General features: G+C 31.6%; 1 protein-coding gene across 1 annotated transcript in view; it reads right to left on the bottom strand.

Annotated features, from left to right (window-relative positions):
* LOC110464306 (post-GPI attachment to proteins factor 2-like) overlaps positions 1-13,598 on the bottom strand; it is a 44,473-nt gene that overhangs the window by 22,889 nt on the left and 7,986 nt on the right. The window contains exon 2 of the mRNA XM_021519454.1: positions 66-330. Coding sequence (XP_021375129.1) covers positions 66-330 — 265 coding nt within the window. The remainder of the gene's footprint in view (positions 1-65; positions 331-13,598) is intronic.

The following is a 13,598-nucleotide window of genomic DNA, read 5'->3' as shown; positions in this document are numbered from 1 at the left end:
TACCCCCCCCCCCCCCCCCACCATTCTTCAAACAGACGAGCTAAAAAGTACAATTTAACACATACGATAGTTCTCTTTGTTGGAGATGTAGGTGACTGCGACCAGACAAGAGTTTTCTATGGTGTACAGCCAGAAGTTGAGGCGGAGCAGGTTGAGGTATAGTCTATGATACTGGGGACTGATCAATCGTAGGCGTTCCTTGTAGTGATTGTAGTACATGATGCCAACAGCAAACCTGGGTGTGGAGTGCAGTCCGATACAAATGCGCCACACATAGGCCTGGGGCAGGATTCCTGTGATAGCACTGATCGACGGTATCACATTAGTGGCCTATAAACAAAATAAAAAGTTTTACGACATTGTTCAAAGTAGTACTAGATGCCATCGAATCATAACAGGTGGATAGACATTAGCTGCTATTTTCTTGGCCATTCTAATTAGTAATGATGTCAGAAAGCTGTTTTAACATTTAGCTTTCTAGAATAACAATTGTCATTTTCCATATGTAAGATTGTCTAGGTGCCACGTAAAGATTGTATCTTATGTGTTGTTTCAACTTTAACTACAGCACTTGTCCATACAATTCTGAAGGGAAACCAGTGGTTTTATTGATGTTATTTTCTATTTCTGGTACAAATATGTAATATTTATTGCAGACATTTTCCTGCTGGGTCCAGATGTTACTGTTGTCTGTATTTAAGGCCCAGAAGGCTGTCTACTTTGACAATTGATTAGCTCAATAATTACAGGTGAAACTCTCCACCATATGCTTTGTGCTATGGAGATTGATCCCTAGAGTGATAAATGAGAAACTTGGCATCGTGTTGCCATCATTTATTGATAGCAGGATCATAGATGTGTAGCCCCAGTTGCTCAAGTAGAAACACACATCTCCATGTCATAGAAAACTGCCAAATCCAAGTCCTTCATTGATATTCTTAGAGTTTATATATAATGTTTGTATTGTGTCCTATCAATTCTTATATATTATATACTGTTTGTATTGCGTGTCTATCAATTCTTATAAATTCTGTTTGTATTGTGTGTCTATAAATTATTTTATATACTGTTTGTATTGTATGTCTATCAATTTTTATATATTCTGTTTGTATTGTGTGTCTATAAATTCTTATATATTATATACTGTTTGTATTCTGTGTCTATCAATACTTATATATTCTGTTTGTATTCTGTGTCTATCAATTCTTATATATTATATACTGTTTGTATTGTGTGTCTATCAATACTTATATATTCTGTTTGTATTGTGTGTCTATCAATTCTTATATATACTGTTTGTATTGTGTGTCTATAAATTATTAAATATTCTNTGTGTGTCTATAAATTCTTATATATTCTGTTTGAATTGTGTGTCTATAAATTATTTTATATACTGTTTGTATTGTGTGTCTATAACTTATTATATATTCTGTTTGTATTGTATGTCTATCAATTCTTATATATACTGTTTGTATTGTGTGTCTATCAATACTTATATATTCTGTTTGTATTGTATGTCTATCAATTCTTATATATTATATACTGTTTGTATTGTGTGTCTATCAATACTTATATATTCTGTTTGTATTGTGTGTCAATAAATTCTTATATATTCTGTTTGAATTGTGTGTCTATAAATTATTTTATAAACTGTTTGTATTGTATGTCTATAAATTCTTATATATTCTGTTTGTAATGTGTGTCTATAAATTATTATGTATTCTGTTTGTATTGTGTGTCTATCAATTATTATATATTCTTTTTGTATTGTGTGTCTATCAATTATTATATATTCTGTTTGTACTGTGTGTCTATAAATTCTTATATATTCTGTTTGTATTGTGTCTATCAATTAATAATATATTCATTTTGTATTGTGTGTCTATCAATTCTTATATATTCTGTTTGTATTGTGTGTCTATCAATACAAACAGAATATATAAGAATTTATAGACACACAATACCAAACAGAATATATAAGAATTTATAGACATACAATTCATACAGTATAAATAATAATTTATAGACATACAATACAAACAGTTTATAAAATAATTTATAGACACAGAATTCAAACAGAATATATAAGAATTTATAGACATACAATACAAACAATATATATAAGAATTTATAGACATACAATACAAACAGTTTATAGAATTGATAGACATACAATACATACAATATATGTAAGAATAGATAGACATACAATACAAACAGTTTATAAAATAATTTATAGACACACAGTTCAAACAGAATATATAAGAATTTATAGACATAAAATACAAAAAATATATATAAGAATTTATAGACATAAAATACAAAAAATATATATAAGAATTTATAGACACACAATACCAAACAGAATATATAAGAATTTATAGACATACAATACAAACAATATATATAAGAATTTATAGACATACAATACATACAGTATATGTAAGAATTGATAGACATACAGTACATACAGTATATGTAAGAATTGATAGATATACAATACATACAGTATATGTATGTATTGTATATCTATCAATTTTTACATATAATGTATGTATTGTATGTCTATAAATTATTATATATTCTTTTTGTATTGTGTGTCTATAAATTATTAAATATTCTTTTTGTATTGTGTGTCTATAAATTCTTATATATATTGTTTGTATTGTATGTCTATCAATTCTTATATATTCTGTTTGTATTGTATGTCTATAAATTTTTATATATTCTGTTTGTATTGGGTGTCTATAAATTATTATATATTCTTTTTGTATTGTGTGTCTATCAATACAAACAGAATATATAATAATTTATAGACACCCAATACAAACAGAATATATAAAAATTTATAGACATACAATACATACATTATATGTAAAAATTGATAGATATACAATACATACATATACTGTATGTATTGTATGTCTATCAATTCTTATATATACTGTTTGTATATATATTCTGTTTGTATTGTGTCTATCAATTAACAATATATTCATTTTGTATTGTGTGTCTATCAATACAAACAGAATATATAAAAATTTATAGACATACAATACATACATTATATGTAAAAATTGATAGATATACAATACATACATATACTGTATGTATTGTATGTCTATAAATTATTATTTATACTGTATGAATTGTATGTCTATAAATTCTTATATATATTTTTTGTATTTTATGTCTATAAATTCTTATATATATTGTTTGTATTGTATGTCTATAAATTCTTATATATATTGTTTGTATTGTATGTCTATCTATTCTTACATATATTGTATGTATTGTATGTCTATCAATTCTTATATATTCTGTTTGAACTGTGTGTCTATAAATTATTTTATAAACTGTTTGTATTGTATGTCTATAAATTCTTATATATTCTGTTTGTATTGTGTCTATCAATTAATAATATATTCATTTTGTATTGTGTGTCTATCAATTCTTATATATACTGTTTGTATTGTGTGTCTATCAATTATTATATATTCTGCTTGTATTGTGTGTCTATAAATTCTTATATATTCTGTTTGTATTGTGTGTCTATCAATTCTTACATATACTGTATGTATTGTATGTCTATAAATTATTATTTATACTGTATGAATTGTATGTCTATAAATTCTTATATATATTGTTTGTATTGTATGTCTATAAATTCTTATATATATTGTATGTATTGTATGTCTATCAATTCTTATATATACTGTATGTATTGTATGTCTATATATTATTATTTATACTGTATGTATTGTATGTCTATAAATTATTATAGACATACAATACATACAGTATATATAAGAATTGATAGACATACAATACAAACAGTTTATAAAATAATTTATAGACACACAATTCAAACAGAATATATAATAATTGTATGTCTATAAATTATTATTTATACTGTATGAATTGTATGTCTATAAATTCTTATATATATTGTTTGTATTGTATTTCTATCAATTCTTACATATACTGTATGTATTGTATGTCTATAAATTATTATTTAAACTGTATGAATTGTATGTCTATAAATTATTATATATTCTGTTTGTATTGTATGTATATCAATTCTTATATATTCTGTTTGTATTGTATGTCTATAAATTCTTATATATTCTGTTTGAATTGTGTGTCTATAAATTATTTTATATACCGTTTGTATTGTGTGTCTATAAATTATTTTATATACCGTTTGTATTGTGTGTCTATAAATTATTTTATATACCGTTTGTATTGTGTGTCTATAAATTCTGATATATTCTGTTTGTATTGTATGTCTATCAATTCTTATATATACTGTATGTATTGTATGTCTATATATTATTATTTATACTGTATGAATTGTATGTCTATCAATTCTTACATATAATGTATGTATTGTATGTCTATAAATTATTATATATTCTGTTTGTATTGTATGTCTATCTATTCTTACATATACTGTATGTATTGTATGTCTATCAATTCTTACATATACTGTATGTATTGTATATCTATCAATTTTTACATATATACTGTATGTATTGTATGTCTATCAATTCTTACATATACTGTATGTATTGTATGTCTATCAATTTTTACATATACTGTATGTATTGTATGTCTATCAATTTTTACATATATACTGTATGTATTGTATGTCTATCAATTCTTACATATACTGTATGTATTGTATGTCTATCAATTCTTACATATACTGTATGTATTGTATGTCTATCAATTCTTACATATACTGTATGTATTGTATGTCTATCAATTCTTACATATACTGTATGTATTGTATGTCTATCAATTCTTACATATACTGTATGTATTGTATGTCTATCAATTCTTACATATACTGTATGTATTGTATGTCTATCAATTCTTACATATACTGTATGTATTGTATGTCTATCAATTCTTACATATACTGTATGTATTGTATGTCTATCAATTCTTACATATACTGTATGTATTGTATGTCTATCAATTCTTACATATACTGTATGTATTGTATGTCTATCAATTCTTACATATACTGTATGTATTGTATGTCTATCAATTCTTACATATACTGTATGTATTGTATGTCTATCAATTCTTACATATACTGTATGTATTGTATGTCTATCAATTCTTACATATACTGTATGTATTGTATGTCTATCAATTCTTACATATACTGTATGTATTGTATGTCTATCAATTCTTACATATACTGTATGTATTGTATGTCTATCAATTCTTACATATACTGTATGTATTGTATGTCTATCAATTCTTACATATACTGTATGTATTGTATGTCTATCAATTCTTACATATACTGTATGTATTGTATGTCTATCAATTCTTACATATACTGTATGTATTGTATGTCTATCAATTCTTACATATACTGTATGTATTGTATGTCTATCAATTCTTACATATACTGTATGTATTGTATGTCTATCAATTCTTACATATACTGTATGTATTGTATGTCTATCAATTCTTACATATACTGTATGTATTGTATGTCTATCAATTCTTACATATACTGTATGTATTGTATGTCTATCAATTCTTACATATACTGTATGTATTGTATGTCTATCAATTCTTACATATACTGTATGTATTGTATGTCTATCAATTCTTACATATACTGTATGTATTGTATGTCTATCAATTCTTACATATACTGTATGTATTGTATGTCTATCAATTCTTACATATACTGTATGTATTGTATGTCTATCAATTCTTACATATACTGTATGTATTGTATGTCTATCAATTCTTACATATACTGTATGTATTGTATGTCTATCAATTCTTACATATACTGTATGTATTGTATGTCTATCAATTCTTACATATACTGTATGTATTGTATGTCTATCAATTCTTACATATACTGTATGTATTGTATGTCTATCAATTCTTACATATACTGTATGTATTGTATGTCTATCAATTCTTACATATACTGTATGTATTGTGTGTCTATCAATTCTTACATATATACTGTATGTATTGTATGTCTATCAATTTTTACATATATACTGTATGTATTGTGTGTCTATCAATTCTTACATATATACTGTATGTATTGTATGTCTATCAATTCTTACATATACTGCATGTATTGTATGTCTATCAATTCTTACATATACTGTATGTATTGTATGTCTATCAATTCTTAAATATACTGTATGTATTGTATGTCTATTAATTCTTACATATACTGCATGTATTGTATGTCTATCAATTTTTACATATATACTGTATGTATTGTATGTCTATCAATTCTTACATATACTGTATGTATTGTATGTCTATCAATTCTTAAATATACTGTATGTATTGCATGTCTATCAATTCTTATGTGTATGTTTTTTATGTCTATCAATTCTTATATATACTGTGTATGTATTGTATATGTATCTATCAAATATATATACTGTTATGTATTGTGTGTTTATTGAATTCATATTCATATATATACTGTATGTATAGTGTGTTTATCAATTACTACTAAGTACATATAAACTTCTTTTTTTTAATTTAATTTTTCAAGATTTTCAGAACATGTACATGAGAGAGAGAGAGAGAGAGAGAGAGAGAGAGAGAGAGAGAGAGAGAGTGCCAAATTTGAGAAGATAATAAATAAAAAAATAACTGCTGTGAGTATTTGTCAATATTTTGTTTTTACATATAAACTGTATGTCAATTAATATTGAAGATACATTTGACGACAAGTCATGTAAACAACGCATTGAGTGATAAGTAAATTGAAATGTGATTATTTGTACTGACATGTCAGTGTATGACAAGGTCCCTTAAAAATGTACTTTAAATATTTTTATTTCTGTTTTTATTGAATTGTACCTGGCTGATCTGTATCACTCACTGGTATAGCCCTGATAGTTGTTTCAATTTGAAAATATAGGGGCCCAAAAGCCTCAAAGCTCAAATGATTACAAACAAAAATCGTCTCAACCAATCAGAGGCCGCAGTGCCGTCTTGTATTTTGGGATCAGGACAAAAATTGAAAACATTCTTTTAGGATCTCATAAAGAACATCTGTACTAAATTTGATGTTAAACGGTGCAGTCATTCTTGAGAAGAAGTTGATCGACATGAAAAGTAAGAACCCTTCAGGGTTCTCCCCAGTCAATTTAGCTGCTATGGAATGAAAATCCGGATTTGTTATTTTTTTTAAAGAAGAACGACCCAAGTAAATAGGCTGTTGTAGTGTTCAGTCTCATGAATAATTCTTTGGAAAGAAAATTTTGTCCTGTGGTCATGTAAGTTTGAATAAAAAGGGAGTTTATTTCTGTGCCCATTTGCCCCGTTCTTATCTCGGAAATGAATATGCCATGGTCTCTTACAATGTATATATAAAATGCCAAGGTGCAGATATAGACTGGCTCATTTGAACATTGGCATGTGTACAACTCATTTATGATGATAAATAATTACTGTACATGTATGTTTGATTTGATCAGTTTCAACAAGGACTTGGATAAAATCTTATTCCTTGGTTTCAAAGTGGGATAAGAAATTGCCCAAAAATATCCCACTCTCGAGGGGCCCCTTTGTCACTGCTTGTGTTTATAAATGATTCTGCCTTGTTTTGAACTCGTCACACGATGTTACCAGTGCTACATTTAATGGGACTTTCCTGTACAAATTGAATGGTCAAACTGGACATTTGGAATAGACTTTGAAATTGGGGACAGAAGGGAAACATAATTGGCAGTGCAGATTCCACTTACACCCAAAAACGGATTGTTTTAGACGGTATGTCCCTTTATTTCCTAAAAGTGAACAAAATGGTGGTAAGGTGATCAATACAAATCAGAATAGGGATAACTCTACAAGGTTTCGAAATTTGAGTCATATTAAATATTATAATAATTAATAATATTGCAAAAAGGATCTGTTTTAATGCTACAGAGTATTGCCTGTAAAACTCAGTTTGTGACAGTATATCTTCTTACCCTTGACAAGTGTATCCACACTTTTCCTGGAGCGAAATTTCCTTGTCTCACCCTAGGGTTGAGACAGGGGGATTTCCCTTTTTCATAACAATTGTATAACGTCATGTCAACAATGTCAACCCTGAATTTACTTACCGTACTTACCAACCTGAAGAAAATGTTAAGAAAAAACCCTAAATTTACTTACCGTACTTACCAACCTGAAGAAAATGTTAAGAAAAAACCCTAAATTTACTTACCGTACTTACCAACCTGAAGAAAATGTTAAGAAAAAACCCTAAATTTACTTACCGTACTTACCAACCTGAAGAAAATGTTAAGAAAAAACCCTAAATTTACTTACCGTACTTACCAACCTGAAGAAAATGTTAAGAAAAAACCCTAAATTTACTTACCGTACTTACCAACCTGAAGAAAATGTTAAGAAAAAACCCTAAATTTACTTACCGTACTTACCAACCTGAAGAAAATGTTAAGAAAAAACCCTAAATTTACTTACCGTACTTACCAACCTGAAGAAAATGTTTAGAAAAAACCCTGAATTTAGCCTGTAACGTTACATTACATTTTGTATATGATACAAAATAAGGAAACAGGGAAAGAGAATCATTCACCCCTTTGTGGAGAGATTGGGAATCTCAACCACTGGGAAAGATTCTTAAGCTGCTAAGCACTTGACAAAGCCTCATGTTAGACAACTTAAGAATCTTCCCCCTTGTGTCGAGATTCCCCAATCTCACCCCCAAGGGGGCGAGAGATTCTAATAATCCTGCCATCAATCTCAAACCACTGTAAGGCTATCACCTCAACTATAGTGTTTAAGACCTATAAACACTCGTTTATCATTTATCTCTGGGCTGTCCCTCTGTAAAACAATTGTATGTCATCTGTACCCTCGGTAAAAGTATTGATTACTGCATCAAATATAATGCTAATTGTTTTTAAGTGATATAAGATAAAGAGTGTATCTAAAGACACATACCAGGATGATGCAATTATTGGAAAAAGGATTGTCATTGATTTTTTTTCACACAAACATTCCAATTCCAAATTTAAGTTTTCTTTTCATGTACATATATATAATACAAAGCAAATCGATAAAGAATTAGAAATGTTGTATGTTTTATGAAACTATTATGTACAATATACAGACAGTGTTCTTAGGCTGTTTTTGCAGCATGGCACCATGCATGCTCCTATAATTTCTTGCCATGCTGCTATCCTAGATCTTCTCTGCTATATATTCATAGTAAATCTAAAGTTACCATGCTGCTTTGATTTTACATAGAGTGCTGTTTTAACATAAATATTAAAATACCATGCTTCTTTCAAAACATTCTGGGGAGAACACTGACAGAGGAACATCTAACTGTTACCCTGGCTATACTGTCTACAAAAAATACATCTGCATATATATATAAGTTCTAGAAATGCAAAAGCTATATGATTGCCAATGCAACTAGGCTTTGTCTTTGTAATTCTTGTAGTAAAACCTTTCTCTTTTTGTAATTATAAGCATTGTAAAAAAATATGACTTGACAAGTTTTAATGGAAACAAATTTATGCTCTTGAGTGTTGAAAACTAGATTTGCTTTAATCAACTGTTTGGTGAGCACATTAATGTTTTCCAAATTAAACTTGTGTGATGGGATGACTTCCAATATTTTATAGAACATTAAAAGTAATATTTCAAATAAGATCCTAGGAATAGGACAAGTCTCTTCAACCAAATTAATTGTAGGATATGTGTATCCAAATAGGGTTGATATCAATCCCTTAGTTCTAGAAAAGAATTTGCTTAAATAACATATATGGCCAAATTATCCCTTTCGCCTTACACCTCCTTTGGGTGGTAAGCCCTACCATTTGTAATCTTTTAGCAAATATATTTCAATTGACCATGATTGTATGGACCTTGCTGAATTTAAGCTCCTGATCACTTTATCTTTATTCTAAATAAAACAATGATAAACGCACTGAATTTCTGGGAATACATTAATAACAATATTAAATATTATGCAGCAATATTTCCTTAAATATTTCAATATGAAATTTACTTGCTATAACCTGCCATATTGGTCATCTGCCTGACTCAGTGGGTTTCCTCCAGGTGCTCTGGTTACCTGCCATATTAAGAAACTGAGCTATTGTGCACTTCACAAGAGTGATCAATATAACTCTTCAAAGGCCTTATGCTTGATCACGAGTTATCATAGCCCTTCGTCTGGTTAGTTATACCCAGCACCATACAGGGCAAATTACAGGGAATGAGTTATCATAGCCCCTCGTCTGGTTAGTTATCCCCAGCACCATACAGGGCAAATTACAGGGAATGAGTGATCATAGCCCCTCGTCTGGTTAGTTATACCCAGCACCATACAAGGCAAATTACAGGGAATGAGTTATCATAGCCCCTCGTCTGGTTAGTTATACCCAACAGTATAGAGGGCAAATTACAGGGAATGGGTTATCATAGCCCCTCGACTGGTTAGTTATACCCAGCAGTATACAGGGCAAATTACAGGGAATGGGTTAGCATAGCCCCTCGTCTGGAAAGTTATACCCAGCACCATACAGGGCAAATTACAGGGAATGAGTTATCATAGCCTCTCGTCTGGTAGGTTATACCCAGCAGTATACAGGGCAAATTACAGAGAATGGGTTAGCATAGCCCCTCGTCTGGTTAGTTATACCCAGCAGCATACAGGGCAAATTACAGAGAATGGGTTATCATAGCCCCTCGTCTGGTTAGTTATATACCCAGCAGCATACAGGGCAAATTACAGGGAATGATCGAGTTATCATAGCCCCTCGTCTGGTTAGTTATACCCAGCACCATACAGGGCAAATTACAGGGAATGAGTTATCATAGCCTCTCGTCTGGTTAGTTATACCCAGCAGCATACAGGTCAAATTACAGGAATGAGTTATCATAGCCCCTCATCTGGTTAGTTATACCCAGCACCATACAGGGCAAATTACAGGGAATGAGTTATCATAGCCCCTCGTCTGGTTATTTATACCCAGCAGCATTAACAGGGCAAATTCCAGGGAATTGGTTATCATAGCCCCTCGTCTGGTTATTTATACCCAGCAGCATACAGGTCAAATTACAGGAATGAGTTATCATAGACCCTCATCTGGTTAGTTATACCCAGCACCATACAGGGTAAATTACAGGGAATGAGTTATCATAGCCTCTCGTCTGGATAGTTATACCCAACAGTATACAGGGCAAATTACAGGGAATGAGTTATCATAGCCTCTCGTCCGGTTAGTTATACCCAGCAGCATACAGGTCAAATTACAGGAATGAGTTATCATAGCCCCTCATCTGGTTAGTTATACCCAACAGTATAGAGGGCAAATTACAGGGAATGGGTTATCATAGCCTCTCGTCTGGTTAGTTATACCCAGCAGCATACAGGTCAAAATACAGGAATGAGTTATCATAGCCCCTCATCTGGTTAGTTATACCCAGCAGCATACAGGGCAAATTATAGGGAATGAGTTATCATAGCCCCTCATCTGGTTAGTTATACCCAACAGTATAGAGGGCAAATTACAGGGAATGGGTTATCATAGCCCCTCGTCTGGTTAGTTATCCCCAGCACCATACAGGGCAAATTACAGGGAATGAGTTATCTTAGCCCCTCGTCTGGTTAGTTATACCCAGCAGAATACAGGGCAAATTACAGGGAATGAGATATCATAGCCTCTCGTCTGGTTAGTTATACCCAACAGTATAGAGGGAGGGAATGAGTTATCATAGCCTCTCGTCTGGTTAGTTATAGCCAACAGTATAGAGGGCAAATTACAGGAATGAGTTATAGTTATCATAGCCTCTCGTCTGGTTAGTTATACCCAGCAGCATACAGGTCAAAATACAGGAATGAGTTATCATAGCCCCTCATCTGGTTAGTTATACCCAGCAGCATACAGGGCAAATTATAGGGAATGAGTTATCATAGCCCCTCATCTGGTTAGTTATACCCAACAGTATAGAGGGCAAATTACAGGGAATGAGTTATCATAGCCCCTCATCTGGTTAGTTATACCCAGGACCATACAGGGCAAATTACAGGGAATGAGTTATCTTAGCCCCTCGTCTGGTTAGTTATACCCAGCAGAATACAGGGCAAATTACAGAGTTATCATATCCCCTCGTCTGGTTAGTTATACCCAGCACCATACAGGCCAAATTACAGGGAATGAGTTATCATAGCCCCTCATCTGGTTAGTTATACCCAGCAGCATACAGGCCAAATTCCAGGAATGAGTTATCATAGCCCCTCATCTGGTTAGTTATACCCAACAGTATAGAGGGCAAATTACAGGGAATGAGTTATCATAGCCCCTCGTCTGGTTATTTATACCCAGCAGCATTAACAGGACAAATTCCAGGGAATTGGTTATCATAGCCCCTCGTCTGGTTATTTATACCCAGCAGCATTAACAGGACAAATTCCAGGGAATTGGTTATCATAGCCCCTCGTCTGTTTATTTATACCCAGCAGCATACAGGCCAAATTACAGGAATGTCTGGTTAGTTATACCCAGCAGAATACAGGGCAAATTACAGGGAATGATTTATCATAGCCTCTCGTCTGGTTAGTTATACCCAGCAGCATACAGGGCAAATTACAGGGAATCATCGAGTTATCATAGCCCCTCGTCTGGTTATTTATACCCAGCAGCATTAACAGGGCAAATTACAGGGAATGGATTATCATAGCCCCTCGTCTGGTTAGTTATACCCAGCAGCATACAGGCCAAATTCCAGGAATGAGTTATCATAGCCCCTCATCTGGTTAGTTATACCCAGCACCATACAGGGTAAATTACAGGGAATGAGTTATCATAGCCTCTCGTCTGGTTAGTTATACCCAGCACCATACAGGGTAAATTACAGGGAATGAGTTATCATAGCCTCTCGTCTGGTTAGTTATACCCAACAGTATAGAGGGCAAATTACAGGAATGAGTTATCATAGCCCCTCGTCTGGTTAGTTATACCCAGCACCATACAGGGCAAATTACAGGGAATGGGTTATCATAGCCCCTAGACTGGTTAGTTATACCCAGCAGCATACAGGCCAAATTACAGGAATGAGTTATCATAGCCCCTCATCTGGTAAGTTATACCCAGCAGCATACAGGCCAAATTATAGGGATTGGGTTATCATAGCCCCTCGTCTGGTTAGTTATACCCAGCAGTATACAAGGCAAATTACAGGGAATGGGTTATACTGTGTACCTGACTAGAATCTTCAAAACTGACCCTTGGCCTTTACCTGTACATAATTTTGTAAGCTACATATATAACATATTGTACTATGTATTCCACTGTAAAATGCATGATGTATCATGTACAATGTATATAATCCATATGTAGAGGTCTTTTTTATGGACGAAAATGGGCCAGTTCCCCTCTACAATTTTGACATTATTTTCCCCTATTTCAGTTTAAATTTCACCCCCATTCGTAACTGCATCATTTACTTGCATCCTAGATAGATGCATCGGCAATAAATACATTCCGGGTGTAACAATGCTGTAAATATATTCACCCAAGGTTTTCAAGATTAATCAGAATATACATAGTTAGAAAACA

This window comes from Mizuhopecten yessoensis, unplaced genomic scaffold (genome assembly GCF_002113885.1).
Source record: "Mizuhopecten yessoensis strain PY_sf001 unplaced genomic scaffold, ASM211388v2 scaffold10983, whole genome shotgun sequence".
In the NCBI taxonomy this organism is placed as follows: domain Eukaryota; kingdom Metazoa; phylum Mollusca; class Bivalvia; order Pectinida; family Pectinidae; genus Mizuhopecten; species Mizuhopecten yessoensis.
The sequence above is the reverse complement of the archived record's forward strand: the minus strand, read 5'-3'. Positions and strand labels throughout refer to the sequence as shown.